The following is an 18,040-nucleotide window of genomic DNA, read 5'->3' as shown; positions in this document are numbered from 1 at the left end:
AACTATGAAGAGGCTATTTAGTGAGACACGACTCCGCGTGGATCTAGGGCAATTAGTTGAAAAATATCCTAAACCCACTTTTATCAAAAGACATACAATGACATCCAGATACCTCTGCCAGCACCAATCTACCCAGTCAGCCCGAAATTGAAGAGTAGCCTTCTCAGCTTCCTGAATTTCCAGAGTTTCAAAGCAAAGCACAGTGCCCCTGGACCTGCCAGGAACATCCAAAATCCTCTGCACAAGAGTCTGCAGGTGCTTCTAATTGTTAACTAATGGCAGTCCTCTTTTGCGTTTTGCAGAAGAGTCTGGAAGCATTAAACAACACACCGTGACTCTGTAAATTCCAGTGGGCCAATAGAAAGCGGGCCTTGGCATGGTTAACTGGGTGTCACTAGCAAGATATGCTCCTGCGAATATGGAAAAGAACTTGTAAAATAGTGGCTCTTTAGGAAAGGGCATTACCCTTTATCGAGAACCAGTTTGGAAGGTCTGCATCAACCAGGCTTAAGAGTTGTCTCTGGGTTATTAACTTATCCAAGTTCACCTTTTATTCGTCTAACAAAAATGCTGTTTTCTGGAGGATTTTTCTCATCTGGATACCTGTAAAAGCTTGGTTGTGTAGTTTAAACTATTTTGACTGCAAAGACGTAGGTTAGACACTCCCATTGGGTGCCATCTCAAAGTCGTGCCTTTCATTGACCAATAGTAACCTGCAGGTACAAAGAACACAGGAAGTGGTATTATTCCAAACTGGCTCTCCCATTCCACACATCGTCATTGTTCAACCAACTTTGTTGGTGAAGAAGAAGAGTTGTTGAAGAAGAAGAAGAGTCTAATTTCCCACTTAGTCTGCAATTGTAATTTCTTTAAAAATCACATTGAATGCGGGTGTTGTTTGTTAGCATACAGCAGTTAAGCATTGTAGTCCGCTTTCCTGCAGTACAGCTCTCCAGAAGCCTTTCAGGGAAGAATCTGGCAGTGGTAAACGTACCACAGCTGTCACTCCACGTGGTGATGTGGTATATAGAATATGACAGATTAAGTGGGCGTGGAGCGGCAGTACAATGATTTATTGGAATACGATACAGGGGTGTTTGTTGTCTCTTTTAAACACTTCGTATCTTGTCCCAAAATATGCTGTGGGATTTGTTTGTATTTTCCGCTGAGATCGGTAGTTTAGCGATCTGCCTTTCTGCTCTGTTTGCCTTATTAAACACAAACTCGAGATATTATCTGCTCAAATCCCAGAACAAGTCAGCAAGCTTTTTTTTCTAATTGTTTCCGGTCTGGTTTGGGTATAAAGTTGTGTTTTGAAATGGAATCCTACAGGAGATTAGTAATGTTGTGCCCTTCTTGTCTACTCGTTACCCTACCTTCCTCTGACTCACACGGGGACCCTGCATGGTCTCCATCGTTGCCTTTGCTTTCCTGTAATACTTTACTCCTACGTCTCTCCAGAGATGTTGTGAATTCAGCCATTGTTTTTGTAACCAACACCTCAGGAAGTCCTCGAGGTACCCTCTACCCCTTCAGAGTTTTTTTTTTAGTGTTGCCCCTGATGCCATACCTTGGGATCCCATGGTCAGACATTTACTTCAAAGATTACAATTTATTCTAAAATGCTTTCTATCTTCAGTGTTGCATATTTTAAAAATAGGTGGGGAAATATTTTGAGAATAGGAAATGAGAGATAGGTTGGAAAGTAAAATTATGTTGTTGTATTTGGATCATATTATGTTGCACAAATGAATTTAGTGCGTGGAAAAGATGCGCTCCGTTAAGCTGGAAACGGGCTGCATTAAACACTAATAACTGAACGCGCCTTTTAAAAAACTGCAGCATTCACTTATTTAAAAAACTGAACAAACTTATATGATTCCATATCAGAACGTAAATCCCTGAAATTCCCCAGTTAAGGTCTGCTACGCAAACCGCTACTCATGCCCCCACCATCAAAATCATAGCTCACCCCTTCGCTCATTGATGTCCCTTGTTTTGCGCTTTTTATCTCAAGAGTACCCCTGTACTCAGTCAGATTCCAGCTACCACTTCTGGAAAACACAACTGACTTCCAACTCCCAGACACTGAAATGGGCTGTGGAAAAACATTGTGAGTGCCCAGAAACAAGTATGTGAATGGTACCAAACTTTCCAGGGGATTTCCGCCCTAGAACTCCCGGCCTGACCTGTTAGATTGATCTATAAGGACGTTCTTGTACACAATATTTATTAACATGAAAAAAAGCACTTGTCACTAAATCGTTATACATGTGTAAAATCGTAAACATGACTTTGTACTTCTGCAAAGGGTCACTTCCATGAGCAAGTTGAGCCTATCTATATACGTGAATGACTGTAAGTTGCTCCACAGGGTTTCAAGAACTGGGAAAATAATGTTTGGATGTATGCCACAGACCATCCAAGTGAAATTTTAAGGACTCTTGTGTCTTGAAGGTTTTTTTTTTACAGTCACAATAATGCACAGACATGTTGCTGCTCTACAGAAAGCTGTTGCTGATGACACTTCCATCTAGTGCCATGAATTGACTATCTTTTGTTTATTGAGAGCGGTGTTATCAAGATTCCACTTAGACATACCATTGTTTATCGCTGTAGGACCCCATTGTTAGCTTTACAATAAGCATTCACCGGGGGTTACCAGAAGTAAATAATGTTCAGTCTCCTTTAACTAAAGGCATCATAATGCGCCATCCTTGTAACACCCCATACAGGACAATAAGATAGGTGGTTTCTCCGTGTGGAGAACCAAAAAGGTTTACGGGTGCTAATGTACATCTATCCTGGCTGCATTTCCCACCTGCTGGAAAGTCTTTCTTCATGTGTAAATCTTACCGTTGTCAGTGCTCTAGGGATCTTTGACTAGTTGGAATTTTCAGGACTACTCCTGGCATTTTCTGTGCAAATCTCTGAAAGTGAAAAGTTTCCTCCAAACAGAGGAGGAAATTTACGACTTTTAAACACTGCCTTTTATGTATTAGACATAGCTTTTTTGTGCTTTTGTTTTTTTGTTTGCTACTTATGTGAACTTAAGCAATTTGGGAGACTTATTATAACTCTTTAATATATACAAAGGAGGTTGGTCAATATTATTACATCAACCTACAAACTGAGACTCTGGGATAGAGGATTGATTCAAAAACAAAACAGCAGCTTGAATACACCGTTGTTCTGTTGTCAGCAGATCGCCAATAACTATTGGAATCTATGGTTATTTTCTTACACTGAATTTCCGTGCAATATTGATCTGGAGGAGGAAAGACACTGGAAGAAGCTGTTGCATTTGAGCATTTCCTGCAGGTCTTTGTAAGACTTAAGTAGGGATATTTCAGTAGATTTGATGCTATGCCCTGATATGTTGACAGACATACACTTGCTCTTGTACAGAGTGAAATAAAGTTTATTTTTGTTGCGTGTGGGGATATGCTATCATCTTCCTCAAAAATGACATTTGTGTTGTCATCTGTGATATCGTATGTTAGGTCTTGAGCTGGTGCACTGGTGTGAGTTATTGTTAACCATAATTTGTGAATTCTTGTGTGTGTATATCTATTTTATCTCTTGTACAGAATGTTTTATTTATTTTCTGGTAAGACATAAAACTTCAAAAAGAACTAAGAGGTTTTTTAGTAGATGTTGACTGGATGCACAGTAGGAAGTAGCAAGCTACATTCAATTGTAGTTAATTTCAATAGTAGTTAATTTCACGATTCAGCCTCATCAAAGCTTACTATCGATGTGTCCAGTGTTTTTGTTTCCTCTTTTTGTTCCTTTAAAGATGTGAATGAAAGGCTGAAATACAACGAGGGTAATTTTGCAAAAAATAATTGCTGTTGTATACGTCTGTTCCTGGCCTTAACGTAGATATAAGCACGTTTTTGCCTTACCTAGTGTTGCTATTCTAAAGAAGGTTGTTTACGTTGTCACATTTCATTGACTTCAACATAGACATGCATTGACAGCGGAACATACTGTTGCATACATCCTAGCTTTAAGTGTACTGTTTCTATTTAACTGAAATATAACACAGGATATGTTTCTTGATTCAAAAATTGCCTTTCGTGGTCTAGGAGCACAGGCATGCTCACTGAGGCTGACCAATAAAAAATTAATGGAAAAGTGAATTACTTGTAATTGCTCTAATACCAGATATTAATTTCGTGATGTACACCCCCCTTAAAAGTAACATGCACAAACTGCCTCCAGTAGTCTATTTGTATTTTTTTTAAAATGTTTGTTCCTACAGGCTGTCAATCCACATGGATGATGAACTCCGACATATCGCTCAGAACTCCCTTCAGGGTCTTCTTGTTGACTTTGTTGACTGGCGAGAAGATGTGTTGTTCGGTTTTACGAACTTCCTGTTGCGTGAAGTCACAGATGTGCACCAGATGCTTCTCGATACATCACTGAAATTGCTCCTGCAGTTGCTCACCCAATGGAAACTTGTAGTTCAGACCCCCGGAGCAGCCTATGATCAAACTAAGCTCAGAACCTCAGAGGTATGTCTCCACTCACGCAAAGGACGTAGTTCTTCATGCGAGGTTCAATGTAAGGTTTGAAGCATTTGCTTTGGAACCAAATACAGTTATCGTTAATTGAATACGTTATTGCTTGTCCAGTGTTTACCAGTTTAATTCCCTTATCAGAGTCACTCTTACATTAGTGTCGTACTGCGGTGGAAAAGAAATCAGAAGTCTATTTTTTAGGCACCACAATCCTTAGACTGGTGCAGAGATGGGATTGGATATGTTGAAATGTTACCGGATTGATTCTGTGGCCCAGCTTATGCACAATTGACACTATATGTTCAGCGTTCTCATTTCCTGAGGTACTTTAACTGGAATTAATTTACACATGTAATAAATTCTGTTTTTTATGTGCAAGAACGAAGTAACAGTTCTAAATCAATCACCCTTTATCACCCTGAGAACAGCTAACACCATATGAATTTTGAATGTGAGCTTAGTGTATAACATTAAAAACAATGTATTTTTTAGAGTGGAAAGTTTCTCATCTAAAAAACATATTCGTATTAAAAGGACCAGTTAACACTTAAAGAAATGAAGACATGTATGAAAACTGAGTTACTTAGTGGGGATGGACTGGACAGAAGTGCTAGCATGTCATGTCTTGGTAAACGTATGTGGTAAGATTTACACATATGTGCTTATTGTTTTCACCAGAAGCTAGTTTTAATCATTTTTAAGCAGTACGCGGAATTTATGAAGTGTACATAGATGTTAGCTTTCTTTCTTTCTCATGTGAGCTAGCATTATTTGAATATTTCCATATTTTTCTTATATGTATCATTTTTGCCCTACCCCCTTGTCTCTGGTTTACTTTACAGCTGATTCCAAATGGATCCAGTCACAGAACACAATCTGAAAGGAGCCCTTACTCCAGTGTGTTGCACGCAGTGGAAGGTTTTGCACTACTGTTGCTGTGTAGTTTTCAGGTTGCTACACGTAAATTAGCTGTATTGATTCTCAAGGAAATTCGTTTCTTATTTATTGCACTGGGGCAGGCAGAGGTAAGCCTTTTCTTTTTTGTTTTCCAACAGTATTACCAGATCTACGCTTAGCTTTTATGCATAATTTCTTGGGATGGTGTGCCCATACCTCTAAGCAGTATTTAACTATTATAATTTGTAAAAGGGTATGTTCACATTGGAAATTCCATTGCCATAAACATAGAATGTGTGATCTGTCAAAGTAAGCTGTACAGTTGGTCTTCAGTAAGTCGCCATACCATTTTTGTGGATAGTCCTTGCATCTTAATTTTTTTGTTTCATTCTTCACTTAGCAGTAAAAAAAACGGATCAATTTTAATAAAATTATCTTTTTATTCATTATCAGTGCAGTTCAATTTTCACTGAAGTAATCTCCTGACATAATGACATAGCATTTCCATTACAATTCATCTGAGAAACTCATCTGTGCTTGGCAGTGCTGACTTTGAATGTTGTAACGCTATGGATTCTCTAAGGGATTTTTGGCAGGTATAAGTGCATTTACTGTGACAGAGAAATATGCAGGAATAAAACCGACTCAAGGGTGGAAAGTGGCATTCTAAGGCGTGGTGTGCTTTGGAAGTTTGAGAATTCCCACAAAGATATACATTTCAGGACATTCTCTAACTTGAATTTTTCTTCTTCATACTCTGGACATAGTTGAATATTTACTTTGCCACATAGGAAGTACATTGGATCGGCTCTTATTTACAGTCATTGAAGGAAAAAAGATTTCTTTCTACTAGGAAAAATGTTTTCCCCACAAACAAACAAAAAGTGCATTACCTCTGTTCCCTCTGTGCGGAGTTTTCTGCTAAGGAGACCTCTGCCCAGGGGGAGTAGGAGCCTTCACATGAAGGTCATGTGGCATTCCCAGTAGTGCTCTTAGAAACCTCCACCTTTAACTGTTTTACAGGCATATTTATGAGGATGTTTGCAAAGAGCGAAAAAAAAAGGAAAAATATTCTTGAGTGGAGGTGAAATCTCCCCTACTTTCCTGTTTTTTTTTCATGAATAGGGCCTCAGGTTTTTAAAAACATCTCTTTCTGACCCACTTATTCTTTTCCTTAACATTGAAAGAGAGTGAGAAAAAGAGATGCGAGGGAGTGACACACGCATATCCTCTTATGTGCAACCCATTGTGCATTATAGAAATAGAAATAAGACAATGATAGGATGGAAACAGATTCTGAAAAGTAAAGGACGATGTTCTAAGTCATAAGTGAGTGACTGTCCATAAAGGACATATCAAACCTAGTGGGAAGGAGCAAGCCCATCAAGTTTATAAGAAAGCACTGCATCCCAGGAAAGTATTCATGATAATTAAGGATGAATAAGAACAGATTGTTTTGTTGTGAGCAGCACTGACTGGTTTGCCCTTCCTTGATCCAGGATGATGACCGGCCCATGATTGATGTCCTGGATCAGCTTAGCTCTTCTGTCCTCGAAAGTTTTGCACATGTTGCTGTTTCTGATTCAGTAAGTAGTCTTGTTTTAATTTTTATTGGTAATATACCTCATTAAATACTCCATACATAGTTCATGTTAGGTAATGCTATGCAGAACAGCACATGGCCCACATGTTCAACAAAGTATTTTGTAAGAGGGTGCCATCCCATAGATAAAATATAGTCTGCTATTTATTTCAGTGTGAAAGTACATATTAATATTCTGCAAATGAGCTACATAATTCCATGTTTAAAGATTGGACTTTCTTTCCTCAGCTCTTCATTGCTGTTTCCGCTTTGCCTTCCGAGGAGTACAGATGTATTTGGTTACATGCATTTTTTATGTTATAATGTGTTTCCTATGCCGCTGCATATTGTTTTTTGTACTTTTGGATACAGATCTTAATTGATCATAAAGGATGACTTCCGATTTCAGGTGGGATCCTGTACCAGTTCAACTGGGCGTTCTTGTTTGCATAGTTTTCTTCTGCTGTTGTGGTGCTGTTGCTAAAAAGAAACTGCAGGAAAATTCAGCCCTGCAGTGAAAGAGGGAACACTGCTTTGTTAGATGGGGGACTTCTGCAGCACTGAAGGGGATTCTAAAATACAAGAGGGAGTGAGTGTGCTGTATTTTTTAGAGGAATGGTTTCCATACATATGGGCCTTTGTGAGTGCCAGATGAGAAATCTGCATTCTAAGACGCGGTAATCACTAGCTGTCTTCTTGTTTGTCAGAAAACACACCTTAGCTTTGGCAAAAGCTAGCGGGAAAATAAATAGCTATATTTCTAGGAAATATCTAATAAATGCCATACAAAATGTGAAAAACATAATTGTAATCAAATACATTGGCGCTCAGTGATGACAACACACATTTTCTGTATTTGTGCAACCAGTACCAATGAATATAATGGTAGTTGCACAAGAATTAGATTGCACACTATTATTTGAATTAATAACTGTTAGGTCATTATGTTCTGTTTGACCCTTACATTAAATTTGTTAAAGTGTGTTTGTGTGTTTTCACAGGCAACCTTACCTTTCACTCACAATGTGGATTTGCAGTGGTTGGTAGAATGGAATGCCGTCCTGGTGAACAGTCATTATGATGTCAAAAGTCCTTCCCATGTGTGGATATTTGCACAGTCTGTTAAAGACCCATGGATCCTTTGCCTCTTCAGTTTCCTTCGCCAGGAAAATCTACCAAAACATTGCCCCACAGCTCTCAGTTATGCTTGGCCATATGCATTCACCAGATTACAGCTATTGATGCCACTTGTGGATCCAAAGTAAGTTACCCTTCTTTTATCGACTGGTTAAACCCTCTTCAAACATGTTTTCTGATTTTAGGATCTTTGCATTTCCTTCACTGTTTTGTTAAGTAAAGCATGCTATCAATAAATTAATAGCACATTCTGATGATATCTTGAATGTTGGGCACCAATTCCAAAACTCTAAATTGAGTTTATATTAATATAATAAAAATATAGACAAAAATATAAACAATGACAGGAGTGCCATTGTACCACGAACAGTATTCCTAGGACCTGGTAATAGACTAATTGTGTACAAAATACATATACATGTTTAATAAATGAATATGTCAATTATATACTGTAGCTGAAAGGGTTGGCTTGCTACCAACAGACCGGTACGTGATAACTTTGAATCCCAGCAGGCCCAAATTTGGCTTCTATCCTTCTGAGTACAATACAATGAGTGCCTTAATCCTTAATATGTAAGTGCCCAGAGAATTTCTTTTGTGGTGTACGCTATAGCAATTGTCAGTATTGCTTTGTGATTTTTCCTGGAACCAAAGTGTTTATTGCCCTGGGATGTTTGAAACATGTTACAATTAAAGGAAGGTTGCATCAGGCTAAAATAACCAGTTGGTAGCATGAGATATGCCTTCAGAAAGCTTTTCTTTTTCCTATTTACTCAAATGAATTCTTCGCCCCTGTTACAAACAAGTTGAAGCCTCTTCTTTCAGAAACCTCCTCTCTCATCCCGCACCTGTTCCCTGATACATTCCAGCTCTTCCCTTTTGCAATCCCAGGGTGCAGTGCTCTAAGGGGCACAGTAACCAGCCCAGGAGTCTCCAAGAGCCAACATCTAAAAGTAGGACCTAAGCACCTCTAGTATTATCCAAAGTAAGCATCTTGCTGCTATCAGTCATCCATCAGGTGTTTTTTGTATAGCATAACTTGTCACCCAGGTGGATATCCAGGCAGTTGTTGCAGGTGTTTATTCGAAAAGCCAGGTTTTTAGTCCCTTCCTGAAGTGGATCAGCGAGGGTGCAGTTTGGAGGTGGAAGGGAAGGGCCTTTCATGCTTTTGTGGCGAGGTGAGAGAAGGAGCGTTCTCCGACGTGGCAGCGGCATATGCATGGTATTTTTTGCGAGACTGATGTGTGCCGAGTGGAGGTTACTGGTTGGTTGGTAGAGGAGAAGGCTGTGTAGGTCCTTGGTTTTGGAGGGTGTTGTAGGCAAGGGTCAGGAGCTTGAAATGACATATTTTCTGGATTGGGAGCCAATGGAGTGCTGGGTGATGTGGGTTCTCTTGGTCAGGTTGAGGACAGGTCTGGCAACTGCATTCTGCATCGTCTGAAGTCTTTGCATGACTTCGGTGGTGGTGCCTGGGTAGAGTGCGTTGTCGTAGTCCAGTCGACTGGTGATGAGGGCCTACATTTCAGTCTTCCTCAGGCTGATGAGGACCACTTAAAGATCTTCTGGAGCATGCAGGGCATGTGGAAGCAGACTTAGGAAATAGCTTTGACCTGGCATTTCATGGAGAGTTTGCTGTCGAGAATGATGCTGAGGTTCCAGGTGTGATCTTTCGGTGTGGGGGTGGATCTGAGCTCTGCTGGCTACCAAGAGTCGTTCCAGAGGGATGAGTGTCTGCTGACGATCAGAACCTCTGTTTTGTGTATGTTGAGCTTCAGGCAGTTGTCCTTCATCCTGTCAGATATGTTCTCCATACAGTTGTGGAAGTTGGTCTTTGTCTTGGTGGGGTCTGTTGAGAGCGAGAGGACAAGCTGCGTGTCATCAACGTAGGAGATGATGTTGATGTCATGCGATCTCACCATGTCTGCAAGTGGTGTCATGTAGATGTTGAAGAGTTTTGCGCTTAGGGAGGAGCCTTGGAGTACGCCACAGATGGTGTGCTTGACCTGTGACGTGAAGTGGAGGAGGCATACTCTCTGGGTGCATCCCATGAGGAAAGATGCCATCCATCTGAGTGCATCGTCTGTGATCCCAATCTGGTGTAGTCAGTTAAACGGTGTCGAAGGCAGCGGAGAGGTCAAGCAGTATCAGGACTGCTGCTTCTCCTCTGTCGAGCAGGGTGTGGATGTCGTATGTTTTGGCAATCAAAGCTGTCTCAGTGCTGTGATTAGCTCGGAAGCCTGAGTGAAAGGGAGTCTAGCAGGTTGTTTCTCTCCAGGTTTTCAGTGAGTCAGAGGTTGATGGCCTTCTCCAGGACTTTGACGGGGAACGGAAGCAGAGAGATCGGGTGGTAATTCTGGAGCTCGCTGATATCTGCAGAGAGCTTCTTGAACAGGGGTCTGATCTCTGCGTGTTTCTAGGCTTCTGGAAAAGTGGCTGTGGTTAAGGAGGCGTTGAGGATGGCAGTGAGCTGGCGGCTGATCTTGTTTTTCTGAGGTTGAAGATCCTGTGGGGGCAGGAGTTGTTGGGTGCTCCCGAGTGGATGGAGCTCACAAGTGTGATCGTGTTCAGTATGCTGAGTTGTCCCCATGTGGTGAGCGGGTGGTTGGCGGTGGAGGTTGATGGGATGCTGGGGAGGTCGGAGGGTTGGGGACCAAAGTTACTGTAGATGGTTTTTATCTTGTTTAAGTGGTCAATGAGGGTATTGCAGAGTTCTTGTGAGAGGGGGATGGAGATTTTGATGGCTGATGGGCTGACAAACTCTCACAATGGTAAAGATTTCTTTGGTTTGCTTGGTGCTGTTCTTGGTCAGGCGGGGCAGGGCCTCTATTTTTTGCAGCTTTTATTTGGTGGTGGTAGTCGTTTTGAAGGTGGCTCTGTCAGCGTGGTTCTTGTTGGTGTGCCATCTCCTCTCCAGTTGTTGAAGTTCTGTACAGTCTGATCCAGATTGGTGGAGATGTTAGACTGTGAGGTACTGTGGGCGTGGATCCCATGCTGCTGAGTGACCGTGGTCCAGCCAAGGGAGGGGGCGCTGTGGCAGATGGGGGCGGTGCAGAGGGATCCAGCGAGGGTGAAGTGCACAATGTAGTGGTCCAACCAGGTGAGTTCCATGGTATAGCTGTAGCTGATTCTGTTACTGGACGTAAAGATGGGGTCCGGCGTGTGTCCTGCTTTGTGCATGGGGCCCGGGACCAGCTGCTTGAGGCCGATGTTGTCTAGACTTTCCAGTAGGTCAGTGGAATTTTTCGGTGGGGTCGTCCAGGTAGTAGCTGAGGTCTCCCAGGAAGACATAGTGTTTGGATTCAGTGGCAAGCGGGGTGATGAATTCAGTGAGGGCGTTGCTGAGGCCGGTTCTTGGTCCTGGTGGTCTCTATGCGAGGGTGCCTTTGATGGTGGTGTTTTCATCAGTGTGGAGCTGGAAGTTCATGTGTTCCATGATGGGTGTGGTTTCCTGGTCTATGATGGTGGTGCCACCTTTGTACCTGTTGGTGCAGATGCAGTGTTTCATTTTGTAGCTGGGGGTGTTGCTGTGGCTATGTGAAGGGCTGAGACGAGGGTGAACCAGGTTTTTGTGGTGAAGGTTGGGGGTCAGGGGAGAGGGTGGAGATGGGTGTGCAGACTTCGGTTGCTTGTTTGCAGAGTGATCTGACGTTGAACAGGATGCACCTGAGTCGTTCCAAGGCCGTCTCGGTCTGCAAGGATGGTGAGGCGTTGGTGGCAGTGATGGCGGTCAGTCCTAGGGTGGAGGAGTATTAGCAGTCTGTGCAAGTGTATGGTCCGGGTGTGTGGCAAGATAATGCAAGACAATTGTTGTTGCGTCCGGGGTTGAGAGCTCAGAGATCTGCAGAGGTGTAAATGTGGGGATGAGTAGAGCCAGGGTCCATGGCGCTGGGCATGGTCCAGGCGCAGACAAACTTGCCTTTGGAGTGGTTTTGTCATGCCAGCTACACACAGGCCCACAATAAGTAGCCCTGGGAGATGGAAGGGGCTGGCAAGGAGGCCAGAGGGCAGCGGGTGGGGAAGGGAAAATATGGCAGGATTAAACAGACAAAGTACAGGCAACAACAGGGCACAGGAAGGAGGCAAAAAACAGAACAGCGTTACCAAGAATCCAGAAAAACGAGATTCTAATGACACTTCCCAAAAAACAATTACAGTGACAGCAATCACACAAGATGGTGAATCAGTCTAGGTGGACCGCGGGATTGAACCGGCAGCCTAGTGTGCTGCAGCTGGGCAGCAGGCACGAGGAGCAAGGGAGAGACACTGGGGGAGAGCGCTGAGGCCGGGATCAGAAGCTGCTCACTGAAGGCTTATACAGTGGCCTCCTTAAGTAGTCCTGGGAGGTGAGAGGGGCTGGCAGGGAGGTGGAAGGGTGGCGGTCAGACGGGGAGGGAAAAAACGGCAGGAAAAAGGTTGGTAAAAAACAAAGTATAGGCAACAACAGGGCACAGCAATGAGGCAAAACAGAACAGGGCAACTATGGTTACAGAAAAACAAAGCAATAAATACACTTTAAAAAAGAACACTTCACAAAACAAATAATTACTGTGACAGCAATTACACAAAGGCGGTGAGTCAGTCCAGGCGGATGGCGGGATTGAGCCTGTGTCCTTGTGTGCTGCAGCTGGGCAGCAGACATGAGGAGCAAGGCAGCGGGGGAGAGTGCTGAGACCGGGGTCAGAGGCTACATCTCAAAAGTCAAAAACCCCAGCTCAACCCACAGACAAGTAGCTCTAAATGGAACTTGTCCCCCGTAATATACTCTCATGACGCAGCCCATTAAGCCAACTTGATTGGCAGCAGGAGCATTGTTTACTCATCAGTCAAGCTAAAAGAGAACCATCTACCTCATGCAAGTATATCACAGAAAGGTAATCTGTAACAACTGTAATCATGGCTAGAACACAACCTTGTTTCTCAGAGTTTGTCCTTTTAAATTTAAAACATAAAGCTTCTGTATTACATTTGGAAACATTATCAGTCCAGGCCCCCTTACATTTGATGAACTTAAGTGAATACATAATTTTACAACCGTGGGATTCTGTGCTAGGTTGATCTTCCATGTTTGATTCAGTTAAAACAATTAGAACAAACCATAAAGAAACATCTCTGTTTTGAAACAACAGAAGTCTGCAAACAGTGTTTGCTGGTTTTACCAAATGTTGAACTTTTTATAGTCACAGGTAACAATAAATAGAAGTCTGTATAAGAGTAAGCAATACCTAATGTAACCCTTCCCCATGTAAAACATACTCCCACTAAACAAACATATAATGCCACAAGCCCCCAAAAAATCATCCAAGACTCTAATCCTTAAGGGAATGGACTCAAAACGGTATCTCAGTTAAATGGATAAAATAAGTAGTAGCCCCATGCCAAAGGAAAACGATCACAATCTCAAAAAAGAACCCCAAACCTTATAAAAAAACATGGATTTCATCCAGAACCTTATAAATTCGGCGTTCATACATAGCCAGCCTATAAAGCTCAGCTACCCATTCTTAATGCGTGGGCACCTGTGATGTATGCCCATGTCTCAAAAAGCAGATCTTGGCTACCGTAAGGGCCTTCGACATCCATCTGTGAGAGTGGGTCGTCATATCATCCAAATCGATAGTCCTGTAACAGACTCCTCCTTAAACTAGCTGCACTTAGTGTTTCTCTTGTATAATGCCAATATGTATCTAATGCAGGGCATGACCAAAGTATGTGATACAGATCACATGCTATGCTAGAATACCCCCAACACGCCACATCGGGAACTAGATGAGCTTTATACAATTTAAAAGGAGACCAGTACCAATTATATAGAATTTTAAAATAAACAAACTTTAAGCATGCTTCTCTGATCAAGTTAGCACAATACTCTAAGATTTTCTTCCAGCCCCCTCTGAGTATTCCACTCCTAACCGCTCCTGCCTGTAGGAGTTAGCCGTGAAACGAGTATCACATGAGCATGAATTGTCAATAAGTATTTGGTACATATTAGACACACTACCCTTGGAAAAGTCTCACAAGCTAAGGTAGGCCACAGTCGGGGAAGTTGAAAGATGTATCGGATCTTGCCCTTATTTATCTCTCAAGCAATGACGCACTTGCCAATACTTCCAGAGCTGTGACTGGGGAAAGGAAAGTTCTGAATTTAATGATTCAAAGGGTCAATGCGAGTCCCCATCAAGGAGATCTCCAATTGATTTATTTCCCCATTGTTCCCATAGAAGCCCGTCTGATCGGCTGCCGATCCACAGTATTTCTCTTATTGTTCCAAAGTGGCGTGTCCTTATGAACTGTGCTATCCACTCTCCCACTGATACTCTATTGCTACTATTTATATACATTGTTTTGGAGCAGCTAATAATGTGCATCCATATTCTGCATTAATCACTTCTACCCTTTCTGTGGTGGATATTTCTATATATATATGGCAACATTTCACCCACTTTGAGTAGCATTTTGTGAGATAAACAATATTATGCTTCATTCACTTGGCTTTCTATTGAACACCTAATAATGTGTTGATAGCTCCACATTAGGTAGCATTAAACAATCAATACTCTTAATTCTTGGAATTTATAAAAATTGTAATTTTTTAAAACAGTGACACATAGTGTTGCTTGTTATATTATTGTTTTGTTTTAGTACTGGGCATTCCCATTGTAATTGCCATCATAGATTAAAGGTAAACCAAATTACATTTATTTTTTCACCATGCTTATCCAGTAGCCCTGTTAATGCTAAGAAAACCAGCACAGCGAGTGGTGGAGACAACTATGTGACTCTATGGAGGAATTACTTAATTCTGTGCTTTGGGGTGGCAAGGCCCAGCATTATGAGCCCCGGACACTTACGTGCTTCCACACCAGAAATAATGGCTACCACGCCAGATGGCTCCATCAGCTATGACAACAAGGTAAGATTGTTTTTTTAAAAAAAATATTATAGCTACAAACAGGCTTGTTCTTTTCCCAAAGAGATTGCAGACATTTGTCTTCTGAAATCCTCTTTTAATATGATCTGTTACATTAAAATACAGTAAGATATTTTAAGTGGCATCATTGGAGCTGATGAGTTCATTGTAGTCTCTGTGGCAAACAGGTTATTGAGCATGTGCTGTACTAAAAGAATTTGAAAACAGGATTATGAAGCGTCCAGGACAGTCATTCTAATGGCGAAACCTGGTGCCATCAGACATTAAAGGGGACGTCTGGTGAATGATCACAATAGATCTCTAAACCCAAACAGACACCATCAAACAGTAAATATTCTGGAATGTATATTGTTTGCACTTTTTAGAAGTGCAGCGCTGAATGGAAGAGAAGTCTGTTTTTCTCTAAACTGGATGGCCACTTCAGCGCCTCACTTGTTGACAATTCTTAAATCATTCATAAAGAGTTCCAGAGTTTCAATGATGTTCTATGAGAGACCGTGCAAAAGGCTTACATTTAGAATCAGAATGAGGGTTTAACATAAAACAATAAATTGAAAATACTATTAAATTAACATTTCTAGTCTAGTAAACATGGCTCTGCAGCTTTTATCACTTTCTATTGGGACTTTGACTTGGAAAGCTCTTCATGGCCATTAATCCAATGCTGCTTCTTCCCACTGATGTACCCACTGCTGCCTGTCCATCTTGGCTTCTTCCATCTATGCCATACCCTTCTCCCGGTTGACCAGACTGTCTCATTTTCATACACACTATTTATTTGCCCCCACCTTACTCACTGTACATTTGTTTCACACACGTTTCATCTTAACCCCTACAAGATTTCCCCTTTGGGTCTGCCATCAGTCTCGCACTAGAGCAGAGGAACAATGTTGCACCTAATATGTGTGAGTAAACCTGTTCAAAATGCCTTTGTCTTGTTGACACACGGAGGCCTGACGCTTTGACACAGCATCTTTCACTAAGACTAAATGCACTTAAAGTAAAAGTTGGTGAAACATTTAAAGATATGGACATGACACAATGAGTGTGTTTTGATGGTTATTGTAATTATGTGAGGGGTTTACAGATTATTTGTTTTAAATAAGTAACCCATTACCAAAGAGTTTTCTGTGCCATCCCTTGGAAGGCTAAGTTGAATGGGCCTTTGCTTCCCCCTTTGATGTTAATTATTTTAACCTTGTGTTGCAGGTGATAGGAACCCCCTCCATTGGAGTCCTTCTGAAGCAGCTTGTGCCTTTAATGAGACTTGAAAGCATAGAAATCACAGAATCATTGGTGCTAGGATTTGGAAGAACAAATTCACTTGTTTTCAGGTACTGCATGCAATATGGAATTATTTTTGTCATAGCTCAGTTTTGTATGATGGTTCCACTCTCATCATTGTTTCTACTTTACTTTGTGTAGGGTGGAAAAATGCTGGGCACACATTAATTGTTTCCATTGCAGTTAGTAAACGTCTGCGGGGATTAGTGCATAATTATTCAAAGATTAACCTATCCTTAATGTTTCGTAACATTTGCATACAGTGGGCTTTGTGGCCCCAGTTAATAGTATTTTTGTGTAGTCCTTTAAATGTCTAGCGCACAAATAATTGCCCTGAATAAGTGTCCTGAGCTCCAAGAAGCAAGGAGGTGTGCTTCGGAATCTTCAAGCAAAGCCCTACCAATATGATTTGACTTCATGGCAATATTTGCATCAAACCCTATTGTGCTCTGCATTGAGTTTGGAGTTAGGACACATGGAGAAGGATGAGCAATAAGGGTATTACCTCGGGATGGGTTCATACAATTGTAACTTGGGCTCTGTAGGAAATTGGGTTCCTGGTTGAGTGGGGTGAAACCTAACAAAATACGGAGGAGTAAGACTAAACGTTTGGGCAAAGACTACCGTCAGGCTGACAGATCTTAAAGGTTACATTGAAATACCATATGCAGCAATTAGCAGGCCTTGCTATTCTCTCCAAATAATATGATAACGTATTATTATATATTGGATAAATTACCCTTTTCTGTACATTATATGGCTATTGCAAGTCACTGAGGAGTTACTATATAGAGAAACGCATTCCTTTTTTAAGGTCATGGAACCCCTGTTTTCCTTCTTTAATGTGTGGCTGCAACTGTGCTCTGTGACCTGCCTTTCATCCTCGCTGCTGACTTTTAGGAAACATTGAGACATCAGCCCACAACTCTAATAACTGACTACAGCTGAGTAGATGTGTCATTTCTTTATTACAGGTGAATAGAGACATAACAAGTCTCTAGTAATGAGGAACTAGAGATGGGTTATCTTCTGGGCTTGCAGGCTCCCATGAATTATACCAACCATGACATTTAATAAACACTTAAAATGTTTTATGAGGTAGTTATATGATATGTATTGGGTCAATTTATGATAACTTCCAAGTCCTGTAGGTGTGAGGTGGAGAAGTTGGTATTTGATCTGGAAAGGACTGGACTCATTCTGTTATTCTTTATTTGTAAGAGATACTTTGCGTGGAATTCGGTGGTAGGCAAGCTGAAATAATTCAGGTTTCTGTTTTAACTGGAGCTCATTTAATTCAATATATTCCACAGCTTGGGGCCATAGACCTACCACTAATCTTCTCTGATTTCTCTTTCACTGCAGTGCTCGTTGTTGGATCTAATATGTGCTTACAAGGAATAGGTGCCACATAGGCATGTAGTAGGGCAGTAGTTTCCATGGGTATCTTTATTGTTTGATAAATAGTCTTTAAATAGGGTACCATGAATTGTCAGCATGATCCTTGCTTCCACTAGGGCAGTGCGCTTTCAGGGCTGGTTTGGGGTCGGATGCATTCTGGCTGTAGGGTATTAAACATTTTGCAGCCTGTTCCATTGGAAGCCTATTATAAATGTTGTTGCAATAGCACATCTCTCCGAAGGTCTTTTCATTACCACTCGCTGGTGAGTTGGGAGGAGCTGT

The 18,040-nt window shown here is 41.6% G+C and overlaps 1 protein-coding gene across 6 annotated transcripts in view; it reads left to right on the top strand.

The window, feature by feature from the left end:
• FRY (FRY microtubule binding protein) overlaps positions 1-18,040 on the top strand; it is a 598,740-nt gene that overhangs the window by 367,614 nt on the left and 213,086 nt on the right. For all 6 annotated transcript variants that reach the window (XM_069205570.1, XM_069205567.1, XM_069205566.1 and 3 more), the window contains exons 18-23: positions 4,268-4,523; positions 5,372-5,554; positions 6,926-7,012; positions 8,010-8,269; positions 14,866-15,055; positions 16,283-16,407. In XM_069205570.1, the coding sequence (XP_069061671.1) occupies positions 4,268-4,523; positions 5,372-5,554; positions 6,926-7,012; positions 8,010-8,269; positions 14,866-15,055; positions 16,283-16,407 (1,101 nt within the window). The remainder of the gene's footprint in view (positions 1-4,267; positions 4,524-5,371; positions 5,555-6,925; positions 7,013-8,009; positions 8,270-14,865; positions 15,056-16,282; positions 16,408-18,040) is intronic.

Source organism: Pleurodeles waltl, chromosome 8 (assembly GCF_031143425.1).
Source record: "Pleurodeles waltl isolate 20211129_DDA chromosome 8, aPleWal1.hap1.20221129, whole genome shotgun sequence".
Taxonomy (NCBI): domain Eukaryota; kingdom Metazoa; phylum Chordata; class Amphibia; order Caudata; family Salamandridae; genus Pleurodeles; species Pleurodeles waltl.
The sequence above is the reverse complement of the archived record's forward strand: the minus strand, read 5'-3'. Positions and strand labels throughout refer to the sequence as shown.